Source organism: Cucurbita pepo, chromosome 13 (assembly GCF_057944985.1).
Source record: "Cucurbita pepo subsp. pepo isolate OVF chromosome 13, ASM5794498v1, whole genome shotgun sequence".
NCBI lineage: Eukaryota > Viridiplantae > Streptophyta > Magnoliopsida > Cucurbitales > Cucurbitaceae > Cucurbita > Cucurbita pepo.
In genome coordinates this window covers 15,676,531-15,698,835 of record NC_141810.1, presented here as the reverse complement: position 1 = coordinate 15,698,835, position 22,305 = coordinate 15,676,531, and the positions used below count along the sequence as shown (strand labels likewise).

Here is a 22,305-nt window from a genome sequence, read left to right as displayed (position 1 = left end):
GCCGCTTAGGCATCTTTGTCTGGAATATACTATCAAAGTTGACTGCGGGTCAATGAGGGCACCATAAATGCTTTATTTTTTTTTTTTTTTTGCATCTACTAGTTTTCATAATCTGGTTGTCATGTATGTTACGTTAAAGAAGATGATAAAATTTGAACATTTTAAAAGATTTAATTGAATGATAGAGCATTATAATAATAAATTATTAAAAATAAAAAAAAAACAAATGCCTGACTCGAACAACCCAACATGAAATACTCTTATAAGGGAAACGTGGGATCTCATAATCCACCCCGTGAAGCCCAGTGTCCTTGTTGGAACACCTTGGATGTCTAGCTCTGATACTATTTGTAGTAGCTAAACCTTGGATGTCTAGCTCTGATACTATTTGTAGTAGCTAAACTCCACCGCTAGTAGATTTTGTCCTCTTTAACCCGTTACGTATTGTCATCAACCTCACGGTTTTAGAGCGCTTCTACTAGGAAGAGATTTCTACACCTTTATAAGAAATGTTTCATCACCTCTCCAACCGATGTGAGATCTCACACTGAAGATCACTCCAAAGAACGTTAAGAACAAAGAAGAAGTTTCATGCATCATATACTAATAATAATGTACCATTTTTTTTAAATACAATTTTTTTTTTTAAAAAAAAAATAGTCATCCATATTTATTATTTATCATAAAAGTCAACAATCATATATATATACATCAATTGAACGTGACATGATATGCAACTATATCATCATGAATAATTGTGTAGATTACAATCTTTCCTAATTCCTTCCAATGAAATGAAATTAAAAAACTATAAAATCATGCTCAAAGCATTTTTCAAGAAAAATATTATTTTAAATAAATAGTTTATCAATTCGGTTGCAAAAATTTTTTTAATACAATAAGTGAAGGTACGGAGATTGAATTATTAATTTCAAAAAAAGAAATATATGTCAATTGCAATTGAGTTATGCTCGTAAGATTATACTATCCTACGTTTGAAAGAATAATTGATATTTTAGACGTTGAATTATATTCCTATTATGTTCATACGGTGACTCATTGTTTGCTGCTATTAATTATTCCAATCCTCCAACCTGTCATGATATCTTTTGTCTAAACCTTCAATAATCTTACTTAGTCTTCAACCTAATCCCTTTTGCTCATCATAAATTCAAATTTTTGGGCTTGAATTCAACGCGATCGATCCTCAAAGCCATTGGTTCTTGTTTTCTGTTCTTGATAAATGGGGTAAACAGAACTTGACATCCAAGGCAAGAAAAGGCCAATCCCACAATTTTCAGACCACCAGATTGTTGCTACCTCTGCTAAATTGCAATCACTCTCTTGAACATCACTCATAGAATCTTAATCCTTATTATGGAGTGTGGAAGCAATCCCCAATTTGGGTTGTTTTTAATGTCTGTTCTTCTACTCAGCCTTCCTTTACCCTCAGCAGCTCTTGGAGGAAACGACACAGACATGCTTGCATTGCTATCTTTCAAATCTGAGATATCTCTCGACCCATTTGGCCTGTTCATCTCCTGGAATGAGTCTGTCCATTTCTGCAACTGGGTAGGCGTCAAATGCAGCCCACAGCAGAGGGTCACTGAGTTGAATCTTCCCTCGTATCGATTCGTCGGTCAGGTATCGCCTTCTATAGGGAATTTGAGCTTCCTTACAACCTTAAATCTTCATAACAATAGCTTTGGAGGAAGAATTCCACAAGAGATAGGCAGTTTGAGCCGCCTGCAAGTATTGGACTTTAAAAACAATTACTTTGTAGGGGAGATTCCCATCGCCTTATCAAACTGTTCAGAGCTTCAATACATTGGATTTCTCAGCAATAATCTAACAGGCATGCTGCCAAAGGAGCTTGGGTTGTTAACCAAGCTTGAAGTATTTCAATTGTCTGACAATGAACTGTTTGGTGAAATGCCTGAATCACTTGGAAATCTGTCATCTCTCAGGGGCTTCTGGGCTACTCTGAATAACTTCCATGGCAGTATTCCAAGGAGTTTTGGGCAGTTGAAGAATTTGAGAGATCTTGTTATTGGGGCAAACAAGCTGACAGGTACTATCCCTTCCTCAATCTACAATATTTCATCGATGAGAATCTTTTCACTCCCTGTGAACCAGCTTGAGGGTAGGCTTCCCACAGATTTAGGCTTCATGTTCCCAAACCTTCAGGTTCTTAAGATCCACACCAATCAGTTCAGTGGAGCAATTCCTGTTACACTATCCAATGCTTCAAAACTAGTGGAATTTGTCATCTCAAAAAACATGTTTTCTGGAAAGGTGCCTAGTTTGGCAAGCACGACACATCTAGAGGCTTTTGGAATAGGTGAGAACAATCTTGGACATGGGAATTTTGATGACTTGAACTTCCTGTTTCCTCTTGTTAACTGCACCAATTTGAGCTCTGTAGTCATCAGCGACAACAATTTCGGTGGCGCGCTACCGGAGTTCATAAGCAACTTCTCTACAAAGCTCAGGATTATAGGATTTGGTAGGAATCATATTCGTGGAACCATTCCTACTGAGATTGGCAATCTCGTCCAATTGGTGGCATTAGGACTGGAAACAAACCAGTTGACTGGTTCTATACCAAGCTCACTGGGCAAGCTGAAAAAACTAAATGATTTCTATTTAAATGGAAACCAGCTCTCAGGGACAATCCCCCACTCTCTTGGAAACTTGTCTGAACTTGGGAGATGTAATCTGAGGTTAAACAACTTAACTGGAGCCATACCATCAAGTCTAGGAAAAAACCAAAAATTGCTGTCTCTGGCTCTGTCCCAGAACCATCTAACTGGTACAATACCAAAAGAATTGTTGAGTATATCATCTTTATCAATTGCTTTGGATCTGTCTGATAATCATTTGACTGGTTCGATTCCGTTGGAAGTGGGCAAGTTGGTTAACCTCGGCTATTTGCATCTGTCTGCCAACATGTTAACTGGAGCTATTCCCTCTACTCTCAGTGCTTGCACAAGCTTAGAAGATTTACATTTGGATGGGAATTTCCTTGAGGGCCCTATACCTCAGTCTTTGAGTTCTTTAAGAGGTATTGAAGAACTCGACCTGTCTCGCAACAATTTGACAGGCCGAATTCCATCTTATTTGCAGGAGTTTGAATTTCTGAGGTATTTGAATTTATCTTTCAACAATTTGGAAGGTGAAGTTCCCACTCAAGGAGTGTTCAAAAATGTAACTGCGTTTTCAGTTCTTGGAAATAAGCAGCTTTGCAATGGTATACATGAATTAAATCTACCAAGATGCAGCTTGGATAATACCAGAAAGAAGAACTTGAGTACCACATTGAAAGTTATTATCTCAGTTGCTGGTGGATTGGTGGGAAGCCTTCTGGTCATCTGTTCTCTGTTCTTCCTGTGGCCAAGGAAGAAAAGAAATAAGGCGGATTTAAGTCCATCACTGAGAGTTTCTTATTTTGTTATATCTTATAATGATCTTCTTAAGGCCACCGATGAATTTTCTCCCAACAATCTAATTGGAGTTGGTGGTTATGGGTCTGTCTATAAAGGAACTCTCAGTCAGGATGGAAGTGTTGTTGCAGTTAAAGTGTTCAACCTTCAACATAGGGGAGCTTCAAAGAGTTTTCTGGCAGAATGTGAAGCCCTTAAGAACATTAGACATCGCAATCTTGTCCAAATTCGATCTGCTTGCTCGGGAGTCGATTTTCAAGGGAACGATTTTATGGCATTGGTTTTTGATTTCATGGTTAATGGGAGCCTAGAGAATTGGCTGCATCCAGTTGATATCTTAAACCAGGAAGGAGAGCAGAGGTATTTGAATATCATGCAAAGGCTAGATATTGCCATTGATGTGGCTAGTGCTCTGGATTATCTGCATAATGGCAGCCCCATGCCAATAGCTCACTGTGACTTAAAGCCTAGCAATATTCTTTTGGATGCTAACATGACTGCTCACGTTGGAGATTTTGGATTGGCAAAGTTTATGGCTGGAGCTTCCTCCCAGAACAGATCAACCGAAACCGAATCCATTGGTTTTCGAGGCACCATTGGATATGCTCCTCCAGGTGCCTTTGATTTCTTTTCATCCTTTTAGCTCTTCTTGCTTTCATGGTTCCTTGCTCAAAACTGTTTTATTGACGCTTTCTTCAACTGTTCCTGAACAAATGTAGAGTATGCCATGGGAAGCGAGGTTTCGACATATGGCGATGTGTACAGTTATGGCATCCTATTGTTGGAGATGTTCACTGGAAAGAGGCCAACTGATGATATATTCAATGACGACTTAACCTTGAACAGCTATGTTCTTACAGCCTTACCTGAAAGGGTGGAACAAATAGCAGACCAAACAATGGGACTCCAAGAACTTAAGACCAACCATGTTCTTGAGGCTTCACCCGACCGGGTAGAGCAAATAGCAGAGCCAACATTGAGCCTTCAAGAACTGGAGGGAACAGAAAACAAAAATCTTATGTTTCAGGATAATCAATGTCTCAGAACCAAAGAGTGCTTGTTTTCCATTTTCAACATAGGAGTTGTCTGTTCTTCCCAAATGCCTACTCAGAGAATGAATATCCATGATGTTGTTGCCCAACTATGCCTTGCAAGAGAAAACTTTAGGGGTTTTTAGCATAAGACCTCGGCACAGATGAGCAAGCTGTCAAGCCTCACTAAGATTGTATTTTGCTAGGAAGATGGAAGGTTATGCCGAACATAAAACCCTGTTACAATTTTGTTCTGAAGTTGGTCACATCAGTTGTAACAGCCCAAGCCCACCGCTAGCAGATATTGTCTACTTTGGTCCGTTACATATCGTTGTCAGCTTCACAGTTTTAAAACGCGTCTACTAGGGATAGGTTTCCACACCCTTATAAGAAATAATTCGTTTCTCTCTCCAACCAATCTCCAACCAATGTGAGATCACACAATCCACCCCCTTAGGGGCCCAACGTCCTCGCCGGCACACTACCCAAAGTCTGGCTCAAAAACTATTTGTAACCGTTCAAGTCCACTATTAATAGATATTGTCCTCTTTGGGTTTTCACTCAAGGTTTTCTACAAAATTATGTATGTTTATTATATATGTTTTGGTGAAGAGAAAGAAATACAGATATTGTGAACTGAACAGGCTTGATCTTCCTTATAATTGTTTGAATAGTTGTACAGAGGTTGAGATTGGTAGTATAAATTATGATTATGGCTTTGTTGCATATAGAGCCAGGTGTGGAAGATTACTTGTTAACAAAAGCAGACTCTGCCAAGGCAATGGCACGAGCAAGAGCAGCAGCTTTGTTTTGGCATTCTTGGTGTTCATCATCAGGACTACTATCAGCCACTATACCAGCTCCAGCTTGTAGATGAGCAACCCATTCCTGGCGCTGGTTCACACCCTTGTACGAGTACATTGTGTCGTAATGAGATGACGTCGGAAATACGATCGTTCTAAGAGCGAGTGCTATGTCCATATCACCATTAAAAGCGACGGTACCGAATCCACCACCATATGGACCTCGTCTTGTTGTCTCCAATTCATCGATCAACTCCATGGCCTTTACCTGCAAAACAACGATAGTTCGAACTCATTCTCGCTAAGCTCTTTGTTTTTTTCTTTGGCTCAATGACTATTAGAAATGAAACAGTTCTTGGGAGAGAACAATCAAGAAACCTTGGGTGCTCCGCTAACAGTTCCAACAGGTAATGCAGCTTGCAGGGCATCCCAGCTACTTAGATGGTCAAGCAACTCTCCTGTTACCTACACAAAGGAATCATAGCTGCATCAGTTTAATGTACAATTTGTTGTTCCTTTCTTTTATCTACATGAAAGGTACTGCCTGCATTTTTACCGTTGAGCTTATGTGCATTACGTGCGAATATCGCTCAATATTCATAAGTGTTTCTACCTTCACCGAGCTATTTTTCGAAACCTACATAACCATCACCGAAGTTAATGTAATGAAATACACAATGATGAAGTCCACCGCTAGCAGATATTATCCTTTTTGGGCTTTCCTTTAAGGTTTTTAAAATGCGTCTACTAAGGAGAGGTTTCCACACCCTTATAAAGAATGCTCTGTTCCCCTGTCCAACTGATGTGGGATCTAACAAAAACATAACTTTTTTCTTCTTGGTTCATATCACCTCGTTTTCAAAACATGAATCGAGAAGCGAGGCAAAAGAAGTGAAATGAAACCTTTCCAACGTCGTTCCGAGCCAAATCAACGAGCATAATGTGTTCTGCACACTGTTTTGCATCATTCAGTAACTGCTTCTCCAACATTTCATCTTCTTTTTCTGTCCTCCCTCTTCGAACAGTTCCAGCCAATGGGCGATTTACAATCTTATTCTATTGAAACCATACTTTGTGGTTATAATTTGACATACTAAACAGCTTAGTAAGAACAAAAACATAACAATTTGTTACCTTTTTGACACGAGTAAGAATTTCAGGACTAGAACCAACCAACGTGCAACCTCGAGCCTGGACAAGAATGTATAGCTTAGTAAGAACATGTTTGAGTTGAAAATTTGTAGACTGTTTAAGACAACATTACTTGCAAGTAAGCCATATACGGACTCGGGTTGACAATTCTCAATGCTCTATAAATCTCGAACGGATTGGCAAAAGTTCGATACTCGAAACGCTGGCTTAGAACTATCTGGAAAATGTCTCCTGCAAGAATATGTTCTTTTGCCTGAAGCACAGCCTCTTTGTAAGAGTCACTAGTCATGTTTGATTTCTGTAAGGATGGACCGAAATGGCGAGTATTCAAGTCGACAATACCCGAACTCAACCTTGGACTGACAATCAAAATTCAAATAAATTGATGTAAATGTTTCAACACAGTCATCTCAAATGAAAGAACAGCATATACTCACTGTTCATCATCTTGAAATCTCTTTGCCAGAATGTCCAAACGTTTTACTCCATCTTCATAAGCTTTCTCCACTGACAAATATGCATCCAGCTCCACCCAAACAGTTATATACACTTTCTGATGTTCAAAACTTCAAATCAGCTATAGCTATAGAGTAGAGCAACTTCATTAAAATAAATAACAGACAAACAAAGCATGTTTTATGTCAGTTGAGTAGTTGAGTTATGCTGGAAATGAGCACCTTTTCAACATGATCAAACACGACAACCTCGTCATAGAGGCCTAGATGAAAGTCAGCAAGATTTCTGTCATCCTTTGGAGCTCTTGAGAAGGGTAGCTTTTTGTTCTCCACATATCGCATTGTGTCGTACGAGAAATAGCCTACCCATCCACCTATTCGTTACCAATACCACAAGTGTCACACGCTATCAACAAAATAATCAAATATTCATAACCCATCAGCTTAATAAAACAAACACCTCAAACCATACTTAAAATATGACTACTATGATCGGATCTTTTGACCTTTTCTTTCGGACTTCCACTCAAGATTTTAAAACGTGTCGGTTAAGGAGAGGTTTCCACACCCTTATAAAGAATGTTTCATTCTCCTCCCCAACCAATGTGGGATCTCACAATCCACCCTCCTTTGGGGTCCAGCGTCCTCGCTAGCACTCGTTCCTTTCTCTAATTGATGTGACACCCCCCAATCCACCCTCCTTCAAGGCCCAGTGTTCTTGCTGGCACACTGCCCACGTCTCTTCAGGGTCCAGTGTCCTCGCTTGCACTCGTTTCCTTCTCCAATTAATATGAGACCCCCTAATCTACCCTCCCTTCAGGGCCCAGTGTCTTTGTTGGCACACCGTCCACACCCCCTTCGGGGCCCAACGTCCTTGTTGGCACTCGTTCCCTTCTCCAATCAATGTGGGACCCCCCCAATCCACCCTCCTACGGGACCCAATGTTCTTGCTGGCACACCGCCTTGTGTCCACCCTCTTCGGGGTTCAACTTCCTCGTTGGCACATCGCCCGGTGTCCGGCTCTGATACCATTTGTAACAGCCCAAACTCACCGCTAGTAGATATTGTCCTCTTTGAGCTTTCCCTTTCAAACTTCCTCTCAAGGATTTTAAAAAGCGTCGGCTAGGGAGAGATTTCCACACCTTTATAAAGAAGGGTTCGTTCTCCTCCCTAACCAACGTGGGATCTCACAAAACCTCTTCTATGTACTCAACAAGACATTATTGAAACCAAAAGGAGAGACAAATTTTACCACAAAACGTGTCTGGAAGTCCACCAATTGATTTAGGTTTCCATTTCTCTGAGATCTTCATAGGAATAGTGAAGGGATCATCAACAAATTCTTCAGTAAATCGCCCTTCCTTATGATCCAAAACAGTGATTTTATTCTCCTTCGCCACTATTTCCAGAGTTGGCTGAGCTCCCACTACACTATAACGACCCTGTGATGAAAAATGTACGAAACTTCATAGAACGAAAATAGAAGTTAAAGATGCAAAAGGGAATCAATCCAAAAGCACCATTAAAGTAGAAATGAACCTGAGAATTGGACTCCACCGACTCGAAAATGAAGCTGGGAGCATTCCAATCATTTTCCTTCACCAGACACCGATATGCCAGAATTGGGTCCAGTTTATCCCCAAAAATGCACACACAAAGTGGCACCAGATTTCCATGTTTCGATGCTTCTATAAACTCTGCTGCATCAACACCTAAATCAAAATTAAACATATTAATCCAACTTAACACATCATAATTAAAATATTCATCAAAATTAACTTAAATTCCTCCCTAAATTAAAAAAAAAACCAAATTCAATTTTATTATTTAAAAAATATTTTAAATTTGAAAATATTAATTCAAATGTTAGGGAATAAAATACATAGTTTGCCAATTAAGTTACTAAATTTGTAATTTAACAAAAAAAACAATCAACGAAGATTGGTTACCTAAAGAGTTAGAACTTGGGGCCGGGAGAGCAGAAGACCTCAAGGCCGGGACACACTTGTCGGAGGTTGACCGGAAAAGCGACAATTGAGAATCTGAACCTCGCCGGCAGCGAAAGAAGCTACCAGCTCTCTGGCTGGAACTGCCGTGGACAGAATCAGGACGACGGCGCCGGTGGGCGTAGGGGAGGAGAAAGCTGTCGTGAGTAAGAGATTGCATTTTCCGACAACGGAAGTAGGACAACCTTTGAACTCTCAGAAAATATGTTTCCGGGGTCCCTGTTTATATATACCACTATATTCCCATTGCACGCGAGCTGCATGCAACGGTTCAATTTTTTATTGTCTTTTAGATTTCCATTGATTATCAAATATTTAGTTAATTAGAATATAGATTAAATTTAATATAGAATAAGTGAATAAAAATGGTTCTTTTACGGTATAGTATTCATTGGTTGGAGTCTGCTATGAAATAAATAAAAAATGAAGAGTAATGAAAATATATATATATATATATATATATATATATATATATATATATATATATATATATATATATATAAATAATTAATCTTTGTGGACGTAATACTAAAATTATTTTTTAATTATTTGATAGAATTATTGAAAGGGTCCACTACTAAAATAAATTGCTCAAAGTGTACACCTAGAAAATACAATAAATAGTAAAAAAAATCATGAGAATTATTTCAAAGTGTACACACAGTTTAGCGAACGATTGAAAAAATCTTATGTATTAATTCAAAAAAATTAAATTAAATTAATGGATAACATAAACAATTTGAATAGATTTCACGGTTGGACTCTTCTGGTTGGGGTTAGATTGATTATCTAATTATTTTTTAAATTATTAAAAAAAATATACACATTATATTAATAACTAAAATATCATAAAGTTTAAATATCAAACATTTATAAATTACCATTATAAATGTTTTTTTCTTTTTTCAAAATTGAAGTTATTAACGTGTGTGTTTAAGAAAATTTTAATATGTTTCTAATACATATAATATCTCCTATGTTTACAATTTAAAAGAAAAAAACAAAAGAAAAATTCCACCCAATCCATTCTCATGCATTGTTTATATATTATGGTTATTTTTTTTGGGAAACTCCATATATACACATCCTTAACTTATCCGATTTATCTGCTCCTAGCGAATCCGACATGTCGTCTGCAACCTAACATGCCTTCCATGAATTACTCTACAGCTTTACCTTCCAAAATGGTATTTTTCCAACTGTGGAAACCCTTATGGCAAGCTGCAACCTAAGGGAGAACGGTTAAGAATGTAAAATAGAAATAGAATTGGAAATGGAATAGCATATTTTCATTAATATTCATAAACTTTAAATAGAATACAAGCTAGCAACTAATATTTACGAGTAAAAAAATATAAATTAATTAAATATTGAGAATAAAATAAAATATATTATAAATCAAATCATGATAAAAGAATATTAAGATATATGTATATATTCCATAAATAATATAATATCTATATATTATATATTTTTTTATTTAAAGTTTTTTTTTTTTTTTTTTAAGGAAACTAAATTAAATAAAAATATTATTTATTTTGTCTCAGTTTACTTTTAATTTTTTAAATTTAGTTTATTTACTTTAAATAAATCTTAAATTTAATTGGAAAGTAGCATGTATTAACATTTTATTTATAAAATTTTAAAATTGTTATTATCATTTAATTAAATTAACTTCATGAACCAAAATAATATTCTTTAAATTTTGTTCCTTTATTTAACCTGAAAATTAGAGGAAATTGGAAGCAAGAGATGGAAATTCTTACAGCTTCAATGTCGATTTGGAAAACCCGGAGCTTCCTTCTTTGTCGGCAGCTGGTTCTGTAGGCCACAGCGATGTGGCCGACAGCCAAAACCAGAGAGCAACCAAACAGAGCCATTTCCATGGCCCCTGCTTGCTCAATCCTCATCTCACCAAACATGAACAAGGCTTTCACCGAAACAAAAACCAGAGATGTCGAAGAACAAGCCATTGCCGCCGCTAAGTATGGCCCTCGAGATAGCTTCGGCCCATCGCACAAACTGTAAAAACCTACAAAACAAAACAAAACCCATATCCATAAACACAACTTCAATTTCATCTGTGTGTGTTTGCAAGAGAAATGGATTACAGATGATGATGGCGGATCTGGAAATGGAGATGAGCGGAATATCAACAAGGGATGAACCAAAATCGTAGGTTTGGAGATGGGAAGAGAGAGATTTGAAGGAGAGAGAATCGGGGAAGAGGAGGGCGGAGAGAAGAAGAGAAGGAAGAAGCGCATCGGCAATGGCGAGAAGAATTGGAGCTGAGAAGAAAAGCAGAGACATGAACATGGTGATTAAGAAGAAGAGGGTCTTCAAAGCCCTCAAAATCCTCACTGATTTCTCTTCTTTTTGAAAACCCATCTCCAATTTTGCGATTGCTATGTGGGTTTTCGATGTCGGAGAAGATGGAATTTTGCAGAGTTTGAAATTGAGTGATGGATGGGGAAAGAGGAAGAGGAAGAGGAAGAGAAGACTTTGAAATGTGGTGAATTGGGGAAAATTCAACGGTCATCAAATACACATAAAAAAAATGTTAACGGCTACACTCAAATGTCCTTATGATTCTTTTCTCTTCCAAATTAACGTTGATTTTGATCTTTTTCTAATCATTTGTTTGACCAACAAAACATTTTTAATATCCTTCAATAGTTTGATATGGTCAAGCGGTAGATATAAAATTTTGAGTCCAAATTTATCGGGAGTAGATATAAAATCGTGAGGCTGACTTCATTATCCTCTCCAACCACCCTCTTGGGAGAGAGGGGCACCATCTTTATTTGTATAACTCTCAGTGTCTGACTCTCATATCATTTGTAATAGTCAAAATCATATATTGTTTATTTTAGTTCGTTACTTATCGTCGTCAAACTCACGATTTTAAAATGGTCTAGTGTTAAGAAATTTGAGATTAATTTTTTATTTTTTTAAGTTTAGTAAAATAAAAAAAAAAAAAAAAACTTACAATATATATTTTTAGTACAAAATAAATCCTTTGTAATTTAAAAAAAATATTATAATAATAATGATAAAACCTTCTAGAAGAAAGTTTTTAGTACACGTCACCCACAGCTGACAATAACGACGATCTATAACTTTATTTTAGAATCGTAATTGATTGCGATCATTATTTTGAATTTAAATAAATAGTTATGTTTGACGGTTAAAAAATAAAATATTAACTATTTCTTTTTGTAATCGACAATACATGACGTGGCAGTGCTCAATATTACATAAAATATAAATATAGTATGTAATATATCACAAATTATAAATAGTTGTCCATTTCAAGCCCTTAACGCGCCCTTTGATCTTAAGATTCCGGGAAATAATTGCATGAAAATAAAAATAAATTACTAGAAAAAGAATAATTTTTTATTTTCATTTCAATTTATACTAATTCAACCGTCATTAAAAAAAAAAAAAAAAAAAAAACAACAACATTATTATTTTTTTTTTTTTGCAAGTTTAATATACCAAATTAAGTGAATTAATTTAACCGAAATTAGTGCATTTTTTCCTAAGCCTGTATTATTTAAGAAAGGAGATGGATTAAATGGATACTAAAATGTGAGATCTCACACAGAGAGGAACAAATCATTATTTAGCTGGATTGTTATAAATAGTATCAGAATCAGATACTGGACAATGGGTCAACAAGGATACTAGACTCGTGGATTGTGAGATCTCGTATTGGTTGAAAAAGTGGAAACCTCTCTCTACCACACGTGTTTTAAAAAATCTCGAAGGAAAGCTAAAGTGGAAACCTCTCTCTCACACACGTGTTTTAAAAAATCTCGAAGGAAAGCTAAAGTGGAAACCTCTCTCTCACACGCGTGTTTTAAAAAATCTCGAAGGAAAGCTAAAAATGACAATATCTATCAGAGTTAGACAAGGAGTGGGTATGAGAGTTAGACATCATTCTTTTAAGGGGACTAGGAAAAAAGAAAAAAAAAAGATTTTCACAGAATAAATGGTATTTATTGAGGATGTTAATTGGAAGAGAAGAATATCTTCCAAAAGAATTTGTAAAAATGGGATTGAGATTAGAAGGAGAGAGCAGGCCCATAAGTATTCACAAAATTAATAAAAGAGTCCAAAGTTCATTGTGCCCTCTTCCTCCGCAGTTCAGCCATGATCTCAACCCACGACCATCGGCGGACCATATCTGACTCCGATTCTAATTCCGACGATGACAACACCGGATCTCAATCCCTCCGTCATCTTGATCTCTCTGATTCCGTTTTCAAAGCCTATTTCGAATTCACCGGCCGATCTACCACTACCGCTGACTTATCTAAGATCCAATCCTTCCTCACCTCCTCCTCCTCCGGCGCATTGTCTTGTTTGATATGCCTCGAACGCATCCGCCTCACGGACCCCACATGGTCCTGTTATTCTCTATGTTTTGACGTTTTTCATCTCTTCTGTATTCAGAGTTGGGCTCGCCAGGCTTCGGATTTGGCCGCTGCGCGAGCTGCCACACGCTCTCTTGTCTCCCCCGATAAGCCTGATGAGCACTCTGGGTGGAACTGCCCCAAATGTAGAGTTGAGTATTCCAAATCTTCAATTCCTAAGAAGTACTTTTGTTTCTGTGGGAAATTGGAAAACCCACCAAGCGATGATCCTTGGATTTTACCCCATTCATGTGGTGAGGTATGCGGCAGGCCATTGAAACACAACTGTGGTCATCATTGCTTGCTCTTGTGCCACCCCGGTCCTTGCCCCTCATGTCCAAAGATAGTGCAGGCTAGTTGCTATTGTGGGTCCGTTCGGGACGCTCGACGATGTGGGTTTAAGAATTTTTCTTGTAACAATGTCTGCTCCAAAGTGTTGGATTGCGGTAGGCACAAGTGCGCGGAGATTTGCCATGAGGGTTCTTGTCCGCCGTGTCGTATTCAAGGTGTATTTAAATGTCAATGTGGGAAGACTGTGGAGAAAAGGGAATGCTGGGATCGGAATTTTCGGTGTGAGATCGAGTGTAATAAACTGTTGGGATGTGGGAAACATTCGTGCAATGAAGGGTGTCACTCTGGAGAGTGTGGCCAGTGTCCGTTTAAGGGGAAACGAACATGCCCCTGTGGGAAAAAGGCGTATGAAGGAATACCTTGTGATGTTGCTGTATCACTTTGTGGGGCTACATGTGAAAAGATGCTTCCCTGTGGCTATCATAGGTGTCCAGAGCGATGTCACCGCGGCCCATGTATTGGAACTTGCAGAACTGTTGTCTTTAAGTCCTGCAGGTGTGGAAGCTTGAGGAAAGAGGTATTTTTTCTTTTCAATATTCTCTGTTTATTTTTAATGCTTTGGAAATGAATGAAATAGAAAAGAAGTTCAATTATCAATGAGTTTAGAGATGGTAAAATGTAACTAAGTCTAGAGTAGATTCCTTGTTATCAAGACTTGGCATGTGAGAGGAAGTGCCAGAGAATGCGAGACTGTGGACGCCATGCTTGTAGACGCCGCTGCTGTGACGGTGACTGCCCGCCCTGCTCAGAGGTTTCTATTGCTCTCTTAAGTTGTTACATTCAGTTCTGTATGTCTCCGGAGGATTATTAACTTTTCAAAATTTTAGATTTGTGGCAGGAGGTTGCGATGTAAAAACCACAAATGTCCATCCCCATGTCATAGGTATGTCATTATATTAATTAGATTGATCATTGCTATTTTTAATGATTCTTCTGCTGTATATTAATTAGATTGAGCTGTATTTGAATGATATTAATGAATTAATGCAAACAATCAATTTGGTATTGCAGAGGTCCTTGTGCTCCTTGTCCAGTGATGGTAACGATATCATGTGCATGTGGCGAGACACACTTTGAGGTGAAACGTTGGCTTTTTAATTTTCATAGTTGTACAAGACATCCTATTTCATTTTATACCATATTGTTATCTGCTTGGGCGAATTATGTTAAACTTGGAGCTGAAGAAATGAAATCTAAGTTTGTGCATGATTTTCAAAATTTCAAAAATTCTCTCCAATTAATAACTTGAATACGTTGCATTGCTGTAATTTGTGGCTAAAGATTGTATACTTATCACTTGGACTTTAAACATAATGGTGGTCTGGTTTCTTGTGGTTAAAGGGCGTAAGGCTTGAGCGCTAGACTTCGGTAAGTATTACGGGTCCTATTGTGTCTGTGTGCTTGATTTTCATTTACTATATGATGATAATTTACTTTCATATTGTTAGGCTTTACAGAACAACACAAATAAAAGTATTTTTTTTGAGATCTGTAGTAGATATATGTGCGTGTTCTGATATTTGTATTCTGAATCTTTTATTTGTGTTGCGAACTAAATTAGGTTCCTTGTGGCACTGAGATGGATCAGAAGCCTCCAAAATGTCCTAAACGATGTCCTGTCCCACCTCTATGCAGCCATAGATTAAGTCTAAAGGTAGTTTTGTGCCATGACTTGGTTTCTTGCTATTTATGTGTGATTATATCTCTACTTTTGAAATCTCATTAGAATATCAATAACTCACCCAATAATTTCTTCCTCTTTTTAACATTTTACTTGACTTCTATATTTTAGAACTGAGATGCACTCTGCATGGTTGAATAACTGGTTCGGGTTCAAATCCATATCGATATAATTTGCATTTTTTTCCTTTTTGAAAAATGACAACTTTTACGAATGCATGAAGCGTCAGTTAGCTCCCATATCTATAAAGAGGTGATTTGGTTTTCTTGACCATTGACATGTTTTTATTCAGCCACACAAATGCCATTATGGAGCTTGTCCCCCATGTCGCAGAATTTGTGAAGAAGAATATGCATGTGGGCATAAATGCCAATTGAGGTTAGCAAAACCTTTTGATGACAATGATTGGAGTTTAAATCTTCTTTTATCCTTCTTGACCTTTTCATCTCCTTTCCTTTATTTAGATGCCATGGTCCCAAGCCTCCTCCTAAACCAGAGTTCACATTGAAACCAAAGAAAAAGAAAGCGTTTCATCCAGAGGAACCTACTCCTGGTTGTCTGTGTCCTCCGTGCCCAGAATTAGTGTGGCGACCGTGTTTGGGTCAACACATTGGTGCTGAGAGAATGGTTAGTTGTAGGTTTCAAGCAGTCTTGGATTTTAACTTGAACACTTCATTGGAAGTTCCCTTTGAGTTATCTGAGGCTTGTTTTTGGTTAATTTTTGGTCATCCCATTGTTTTTTCTCAGATGGTTTGCTCAAATATTACACAATTTTCTTGTGATAATTTATGCGGAAATCCTCTTCCCTGTACCAATCATTATTGTACCAAAATTTGCCACGCGCTCAAGAGCCAACCTCCATCGTCATCCCGAAAGGACTTGAGCGAGTCTTGCGAAAAGTGTAATCTTCCTTGTGAAAAGGTTGGCATCTTCACTTTTGGTATATCATGTGATTTCTGTTTTTCCCTTTGTTCATCTTTGATGTGGAAGTCATCTCCAGTCTGAGAATAAATAGTTTTTTCTTTTTCCTAGGAGAGGAAGCCAAAATGTGCACATCCATGTCCCGTAAAATGCCATCCTGGAGATTGTCCTCCCTGCAAAGTGCTTTTAAAACGTTCGTGTCACTGCGGTACAATGGTCCATGTTTTCGAGTGTATGTACTACATTACTCTGCCTCCAAAGGAGCAAATGGCTGTATTGTCCTGCGGTGGACCTTGCCACAGGTAGTCAAAGATATTATTACTTGTTGGTGATACTTTTTCTTAATAGAAAACAAAGCTTAAACAACATTGGAGGTGTTTGTCATTGCAGAAAGTTGCCCCACTGCACACATCTGTGTTCTGAAACTTGTCATCCTGGGAAATGCCCGTCACCCGAAAATTGTTCGAAAAAGGTACCTCCTCGGTTATCTTCCATAGTTTCTTGAACACTAATAACAGGGATTTGTTTCTGCAAATATTTTATGACTGTATTTGAAAATTTCCAAGGTTACGGTTCGTTGTGGATGCCAAACCTTGAAAAAGGAGTGGTTGTGCAAGGACGTACAAGCAGCTTATAGCAAAACGGATCGTGACCCGAAAGACATACCGAAAACCCAATTTGGGTATGGCCTTTTACCTTGTGGTTCTGAGTGCAAACGTAAAATACAGGTTGTTGAGTCAGAATTATCTCAACGGAAACCTGAAGTCGCCGGGGTAACGTATTTCATACTGTACTATAGAAATTTGTATTTGAATACTAAACGAATGTTTCAGTTTCAGTTTTTAGTAAATGCAATGGCCCATTACTGATTTCAATTTTAATATGATCAATTGCTTGGGGGGTAAAGGTAAAGGAGGGTGATACCAAGAAGCAAGTATCAAAGCGAAAGAGAAGGCGTGACACGATACAAGAAGTTAAGCCGATCTCGAGACTACAGGTACTCTCTTTTAGCTAGTTCTGTACAAAATAAGCAACATCTGTAGTTTGTGTTCTTACTTGGTTGAACTAAAATCCCTGTGGACAGAAATTGTTTGGCGCATTGAAGTATACTCTTGTAATAATGGTCATCATGATTGCTGTGGTCTTGATATCCTTGTATGGTTACAAGGGCCTATTATGGCTGAATGACTGGATGAACGAAGCTGAAAAGCAAAGACCAAGAAGGAGATACCCTCGAATCTAATGTTTCAACCTCCTTCCTAATTAGCATCACAGGAACTTACATATTTGAGTTTTGTAAAAATAGATATTATTAGCACATGATTTCTTTTCTACAAGTCTCATTCATCTTGGTGTTTCTATGAATTCACTAATGGCACTCTGTAAACTTTGATTTGAGATATAATAATGTAATTTTTGCCCTGTTCATCACATCTCGGAGTTTGTTTAAGGTAACTCGGTAAACTTTGGTTCAAGGTTCTGTTTATGATGCTTGTTGTACGAGAAATGTTATCAAAATTTCATCACGTGCACGTGTGAAACCGTACATTCGTTTCAAATTAAAAGGCTTATTTTTAATATATACAACACTCTGCATAAATTTATTGAAATTAAGACTCAAAATGTAAACAAAAACCAAAACTTTCATTTCTCATATCACAAAATTGATAAGTTTCTAATTCATTGAATCAATTCTACAAAGTTTCTTTTTATCTTTTTCCCTCTTCTTATTACTTTCTTTAATTTATTTGATATTTCTTCAAAAAATTTGATGAGAATGTTTACTGGTACGACTGCGACAGCCACGGATGTGCGAGAGCTTCCTTTGCAGTTGGTCGTCTTTCTGGATTGATCTCGAGTAAGTTCGAAAGGAAATCGATGAACACAGAGTCGAAAACCTGCAAATGATTCTCCAAGGAGGACTCTTCAGGGATGATGAACTCCATTTGATCATTTTCCTGAAATGAAAATTCTCAAACGTTCTTAAAAGAGAACATTATGCTCAACATTTCCCAAGGGAATCTGAAACCAACCTCATTCATATAAAACAGATCATATTCCTTAGTGAAGTATTTGTGTGTCTCCTGTCCTTTTAGGAGCATCTCCAGGTCGATGGGACCGAACAACCCGATCATGCGGGCAAGGATCATTACAACTGCATCGTTCGGAAACAATACCTGAGAAGGCATAGCAGCTCGATCAGTTTTGCTCAAAGCGGAGTTTTATCTAGATGAGAAAGAAAAGCTTACTTCTCCAGACCATAGCTCAGCCAAGATACAACCAAGAGACCACAAGTCGATCTTTGGATCATACGGGAGGCCTAGAATTACTTCGGGAGCTCTATACGATCGAGACTGCACATATAGGCACAAGTTATCTGATTGAAAGCAACTGCTTCCAAGGTCGATAACCTTAATCTCGCATCGTTTGTAACTTTTAAGAAGAATGTTTTCTGGCTTTAAATCACAGTGAATGATTCCCAAATGATGCAAGAACTCCAATGCCTCCAAACACTGACGCGTAATAAACTGTCGAAACAAAATCGATATACTTTAATCTAAGTTTCTAACTCGAGAAACCACTCCGCTGTCCTAATCGAAACGAACATACCTGCAATCTACGAAATGTAAAATAAGCATCTCCACCAGACTCTTGATTGAATTTTTGAAACTCGTACAAGTTTGCTCGAAGTAGTTCACAAACAATGAAGAGATGTTCCTGTCAAATTTGCATTACACGAACGAGTGAGTCGAGCTAAAGTATGCTCAAAAGTTCAAACAAAGGAGAGAAACAGATAAAACCAACCTGATGATAAAAGTAGTCATAAAGCCGTAAAATGTGACACCGATCTGCAGGGTCGTGTTTGTTGACAAGCTTTAGAAGTTTGATCTCGTCTAAGCTCTGATCGAAGAAATCTTTGTCGTTTTTTATGATCTTTAGGCAAACATCTATGCCCGTCTGTAGATCGTGTGCTCGAATAACTTTACTAAAAGCGGCCGATCCGAGGTACTCGGTTACATAGTATCGGCCTGCAAGGACGGTATTAAGCACAATAGGAAAATCCTTGCTCTCTTCAAATCCAGTCCTGTATATTGCATAATACATGAGAACAACTCATTGCTACATATCAACCTGCAACACACAAGCTTTAAATATCTATCAAAGCAGAGAGCAGAAAGTGAAGATCTTTTCAACAAACGTCACTTCACTTGAATTAAACATCTATAGATAGCTAAACCGTAAGAGCGATCGAGTGCCTAGTCGTTTAAACATGGTTTCTAGACATCGTTGGTAGCTCACCTGTTCTTTCTATGTATAATTCTCAGATCAAATACTTCAAATTCATCATCGTTGATACCATACATCGGGAGCTCGTCAGCAGCAACACCATCTCCATCTGCAACTGGTTCAGATTCATCGGCTTCCTCCTCTACTTCTCCACAACTATCGACGTTATAGCCATCGGCTGCATTATGTATATAACTTTTTTCAAGAACTTTACTTAGGGAGTCATTGTGATTTTCAAACCCGTGGACGAAGTTCGAAGAACAATATATTTCGGTCGAGGAATCACAGTTAGTGGCAATGTCTTTAACTACTTTCAACTGGGAATCACTCTTGTGGCTATAAAACTCTCCATTGGCAACACAACATTTGCAAAAAGGAAGGCAACCCTCAGACAGCCCCTCTAAGCGTTGCTTATAAGGATGATTTGTGATCTCGATCAAACGTTCGTCACTCGAGCAAGCTGTACGACAAAGAATCGACTTCTCGGGAGCTGACAAACTACTAAACTGCTCGTCTCTCTCAGTAGTCATTATAAACTTATCCTCACTTGGGCAGCCAAAGAAATTCACATCCTCTTTCTCATCATACCAAAGGAGATCATTCTGCAAATCGAATTCGTGGTAATCACGCGCCGTGTCGAACTGAGAGGCGATATCTGAAGAAGATTCTGATGAAACACCGTAAGGATTGATGAATTCTGCAACAGAACACAAAGATCCCAATTTCAATATCCAGTTTGAGTTTGTAAAATATAAGAACATGGGGTTTTCAAAAAAGAAAGAACATTATGGATCTAAGAACAGGGGAAATCAAAGTAAGGATACTGTTTCTACTTCAACCCAGTACGATTAAGACAAGTTGAAGAGACTATTCCGAATTTCATAAACAAGCAATGAATCTTATGAATTGGAACTTCAAATCTAACCCATTACCAGAAGAGCAAACGTCAGAAGTAGAAGACCTCAAGCTCACAAACTCATCATCAGAGGAAACAGAGTTCGATCCAAAACGATCCTCGCCGTCGCCGCCGCCGCCAGAAAGAGCGGCGAATTGGCGGGAAGTGGACGGGATTCTGACCGGAGGTGGAGCAGGGAGCATCGGAAAGAAGAATTTTTCAAAATCAAAAGAACCCAGATCGGATTTGTCGACGACATCCCTTTTGAGAGCCGACTCTGCCTCTGAAAACCCATTTTTGTTAAGAAATTCGAGCACTGCTTCCACGTCGGAAACCGCCATGGATGAAGAAGCTCAAAATTGGAGAGAAATTGATTGATGGGGTGTTAGAGAAACGACTCAAAATGGTAATTGAGAAGATTTGGATTGGTAAAATTGGAACTTGTTTTGGGTCGACTCGGCGTTTGCATGCTTGAGAGAATTTTCTCTCTCTACCTCTCTTCTTCACTCTCCGTTTCTCTCTCTCTTTTCTTTTTCCTTCACAATGTTCTGTGAAACTGAAGCGATCCAAGCGCGACGCTGGTTTACACAGTGCCAACATAGCCTCGGTTTTGTACGGATTTTGATTGGTGGGTCCAATTCATTATGAGTCGTTCGATTTTCCACGTCGGTGAACTTCACCCTTACACGTGTCATGATTGTTCTTTATTTTTTTAATTCCTCGACAAGATTTAGTAGTCGTTGGGGACAGAGTTCATTTCAACTTTTCCACTCCCTTTTTATTATTCCTCTCTTAAAAATATTTATTTATTTTCATAGAAAATTCTTTATTCAACGTCTTTCAAAATTTTCTCACCTTTTCTGATTGGTATAAATAAAAAAATAAAAAATTAAGCGAGAGACACGAACTTTTGAACTTTATATCAACATTTAACACTCCAAATCTTCCGTTAGTAGCCGTTTTAATCCGTTACATATAATCATATAATAAAATATTTTAGTGATTTGATTTATAATAGAGACTTCTGGAGTTTAAGGTTGTAATGTCATTTTCTATCTCTAGAAGGCATATGGATGAACGAGCAGAGCAACTCGTTCACTCTCACTAACAAAGCTCCATATGCTCCTTTTACCTAATGACGACGAAATTACAACTCATTCAATCATTGGACTATTCATCGATTAAATATTTAAATATAAAAAATAAGTTTTATAAAATTACTATTTTTTTTTTTATTTTTGAAGCTTAAAAATACTTTAAACATAGAAAATAGATTGGAATTGGGCAATATTTAATTTGATGTAAAAAGAATTAAAAATATGAATATGATAAAAGTGAATAAATAATAATTAATGGAGAAATAATTTTGCAGGTGCAACCGACTTTTGGGGGTGGGTGTGATGAAGCAATTGCACCAACCCCTTTTTCTTTCTATTTCTTTCTCCATGTGATTATGTGTTGAGGATTAATTCTTTTCTTCCTTTTTTTTATTTATTATTTATTTTTTAATTTGCTATTTTAAAAACATTTATTAAATAAATCTTTTAATATTATAGTATAGAATAGGTAGTGAGAGGAATATGATAAAATATTAATTATTATAGTTCGATATTGAATTTGTTGAGAACTAAAAAAAAAAAAAATTTAATAAAAAGTAACGTTAACTAATTATATGATAGGAACCTAAGGTATTAAAGTCAATGTTTGTGAATTATAATGCACGATAGTTTATTATTTTAGACTATAAATAGTTTTGAATTTAATGAAAAATAATGCATGGTTGAGGTTGATTTAATATATATATGATAAACTTCAAACATTATATTATTATATTTTTTATTATTTATTTGTTTGGAAG

General features: G+C 37.4%; 5 protein-coding genes across 6 annotated transcripts; 2 read left to right on the top strand and 3 right to left on the bottom strand.

Moving 5' to 3' along the window:
• Positions 1-1,103: 1,103 nt before the first annotated feature.
• LOC111809031 (receptor kinase-like protein Xa21) lies at positions 1,104-4,723 on the top strand. Of its 2 annotated transcripts, XM_087129617.1 has the most exons (3): positions 1,506-1,644; positions 1,968-4,057; positions 4,163-4,723. In XM_087129617.1, exons 2-3 carry the CDS (start codon positions 2,107-2,109, stop codon positions 4,618-4,620), a joined length of 2,409 nt encoding a protein of 802 aa, XP_086985743.1. In that variant the 5' UTR covers positions 1,506-1,644; positions 1,968-2,106; the 3' UTR covers positions 4,621-4,723. The 2 variants fall into 2 exon arrangements, with proteins under 2 accessions (XP_023551117.2, XP_086985743.1); XM_023695349.2 differs by having other exon boundaries at positions 1,104-4,057.
• Positions 4,724-5,097: 374 nt separating this feature from the next.
• Positions 5,098-9,124, bottom strand: LOC111808851 (anthranilate synthase alpha subunit 1, chloroplastic). The gene is made up of 11 exons (XM_023695053.2): positions 8,834-9,124; positions 8,424-8,596; positions 8,137-8,326; positions 7,107-7,258; positions 6,867-6,982; positions 6,542-6,788; positions 6,412-6,468; positions 6,181-6,333; positions 5,834-5,914; positions 5,656-5,742; positions 5,098-5,545 (listed from the first exon to the last, which is right to left on the bottom strand). Exons 1-11 carry the CDS (start codon positions 9,048-9,050, stop codon positions 5,222-5,224), a joined length of 1,797 nt encoding a protein of 598 aa, XP_023550821.2. The 5' UTR covers positions 9,051-9,124; the 3' UTR covers positions 5,098-5,221.
• Positions 9,125-9,822: 698 nt separating this feature from the next.
• On the bottom strand, positions 9,823-11,339 carry LOC111808852 (uncharacterized). The gene is made up of 3 exons (XM_023695055.2): positions 11,002-11,339; positions 10,657-10,922; positions 9,823-10,118 (listed from the first exon to the last, which is right to left on the bottom strand). The coding sequence occupies exons 1-3, from the start codon at positions 11,276-11,278 to the stop codon at positions 10,050-10,052; spliced, it is 612 nt and encodes a 203-aa protein (XP_023550823.2). The 5' UTR covers positions 11,279-11,339; the 3' UTR covers positions 9,823-10,049.
• A 1,629-nt stretch (positions 11,340-12,968) lies between these two features.
• Positions 12,969-17,695, top strand: NFXL2 (NF-X1-type zinc finger protein NFXL2). Its single transcript, XM_023695052.2, has 13 exons — positions 12,969-14,179; positions 14,300-14,413; positions 14,490-14,545; positions 14,674-14,740; positions 15,224-15,316; positions 15,636-15,721; positions 15,808-15,970; positions 16,091-16,264; positions 16,376-16,566; positions 16,655-16,736; positions 16,831-17,037; positions 17,172-17,261; positions 17,349-17,695. The coding sequence occupies exons 1-13, from the start codon at positions 13,049-13,051 to the stop codon at positions 17,505-17,507; spliced, it is 2,613 nt and encodes an 870-aa protein (XP_023550820.2). The 5' UTR covers positions 12,969-13,048; the 3' UTR covers positions 17,508-17,695.
• Positions 17,696-17,889: 194 nt separating this feature from the next.
• On the bottom strand, positions 17,890-21,009 carry LOC111809063 (uncharacterized). Its single transcript, XM_023695392.2, has 7 exons — positions 20,485-21,009; positions 19,565-20,249; positions 19,070-19,349; positions 18,875-18,982; positions 18,514-18,792; positions 18,298-18,441; positions 17,890-18,222 (listed from the first exon to the last, which is right to left on the bottom strand). Exons 1-7 carry the CDS (start codon positions 20,786-20,788, stop codon positions 18,046-18,048), a joined length of 1,977 nt encoding a protein of 658 aa, XP_023551160.2. The 5' UTR covers positions 20,789-21,009; the 3' UTR covers positions 17,890-18,045.
• Between the last annotated feature and the right edge of the window lie 1,296 nt (positions 21,010-22,305).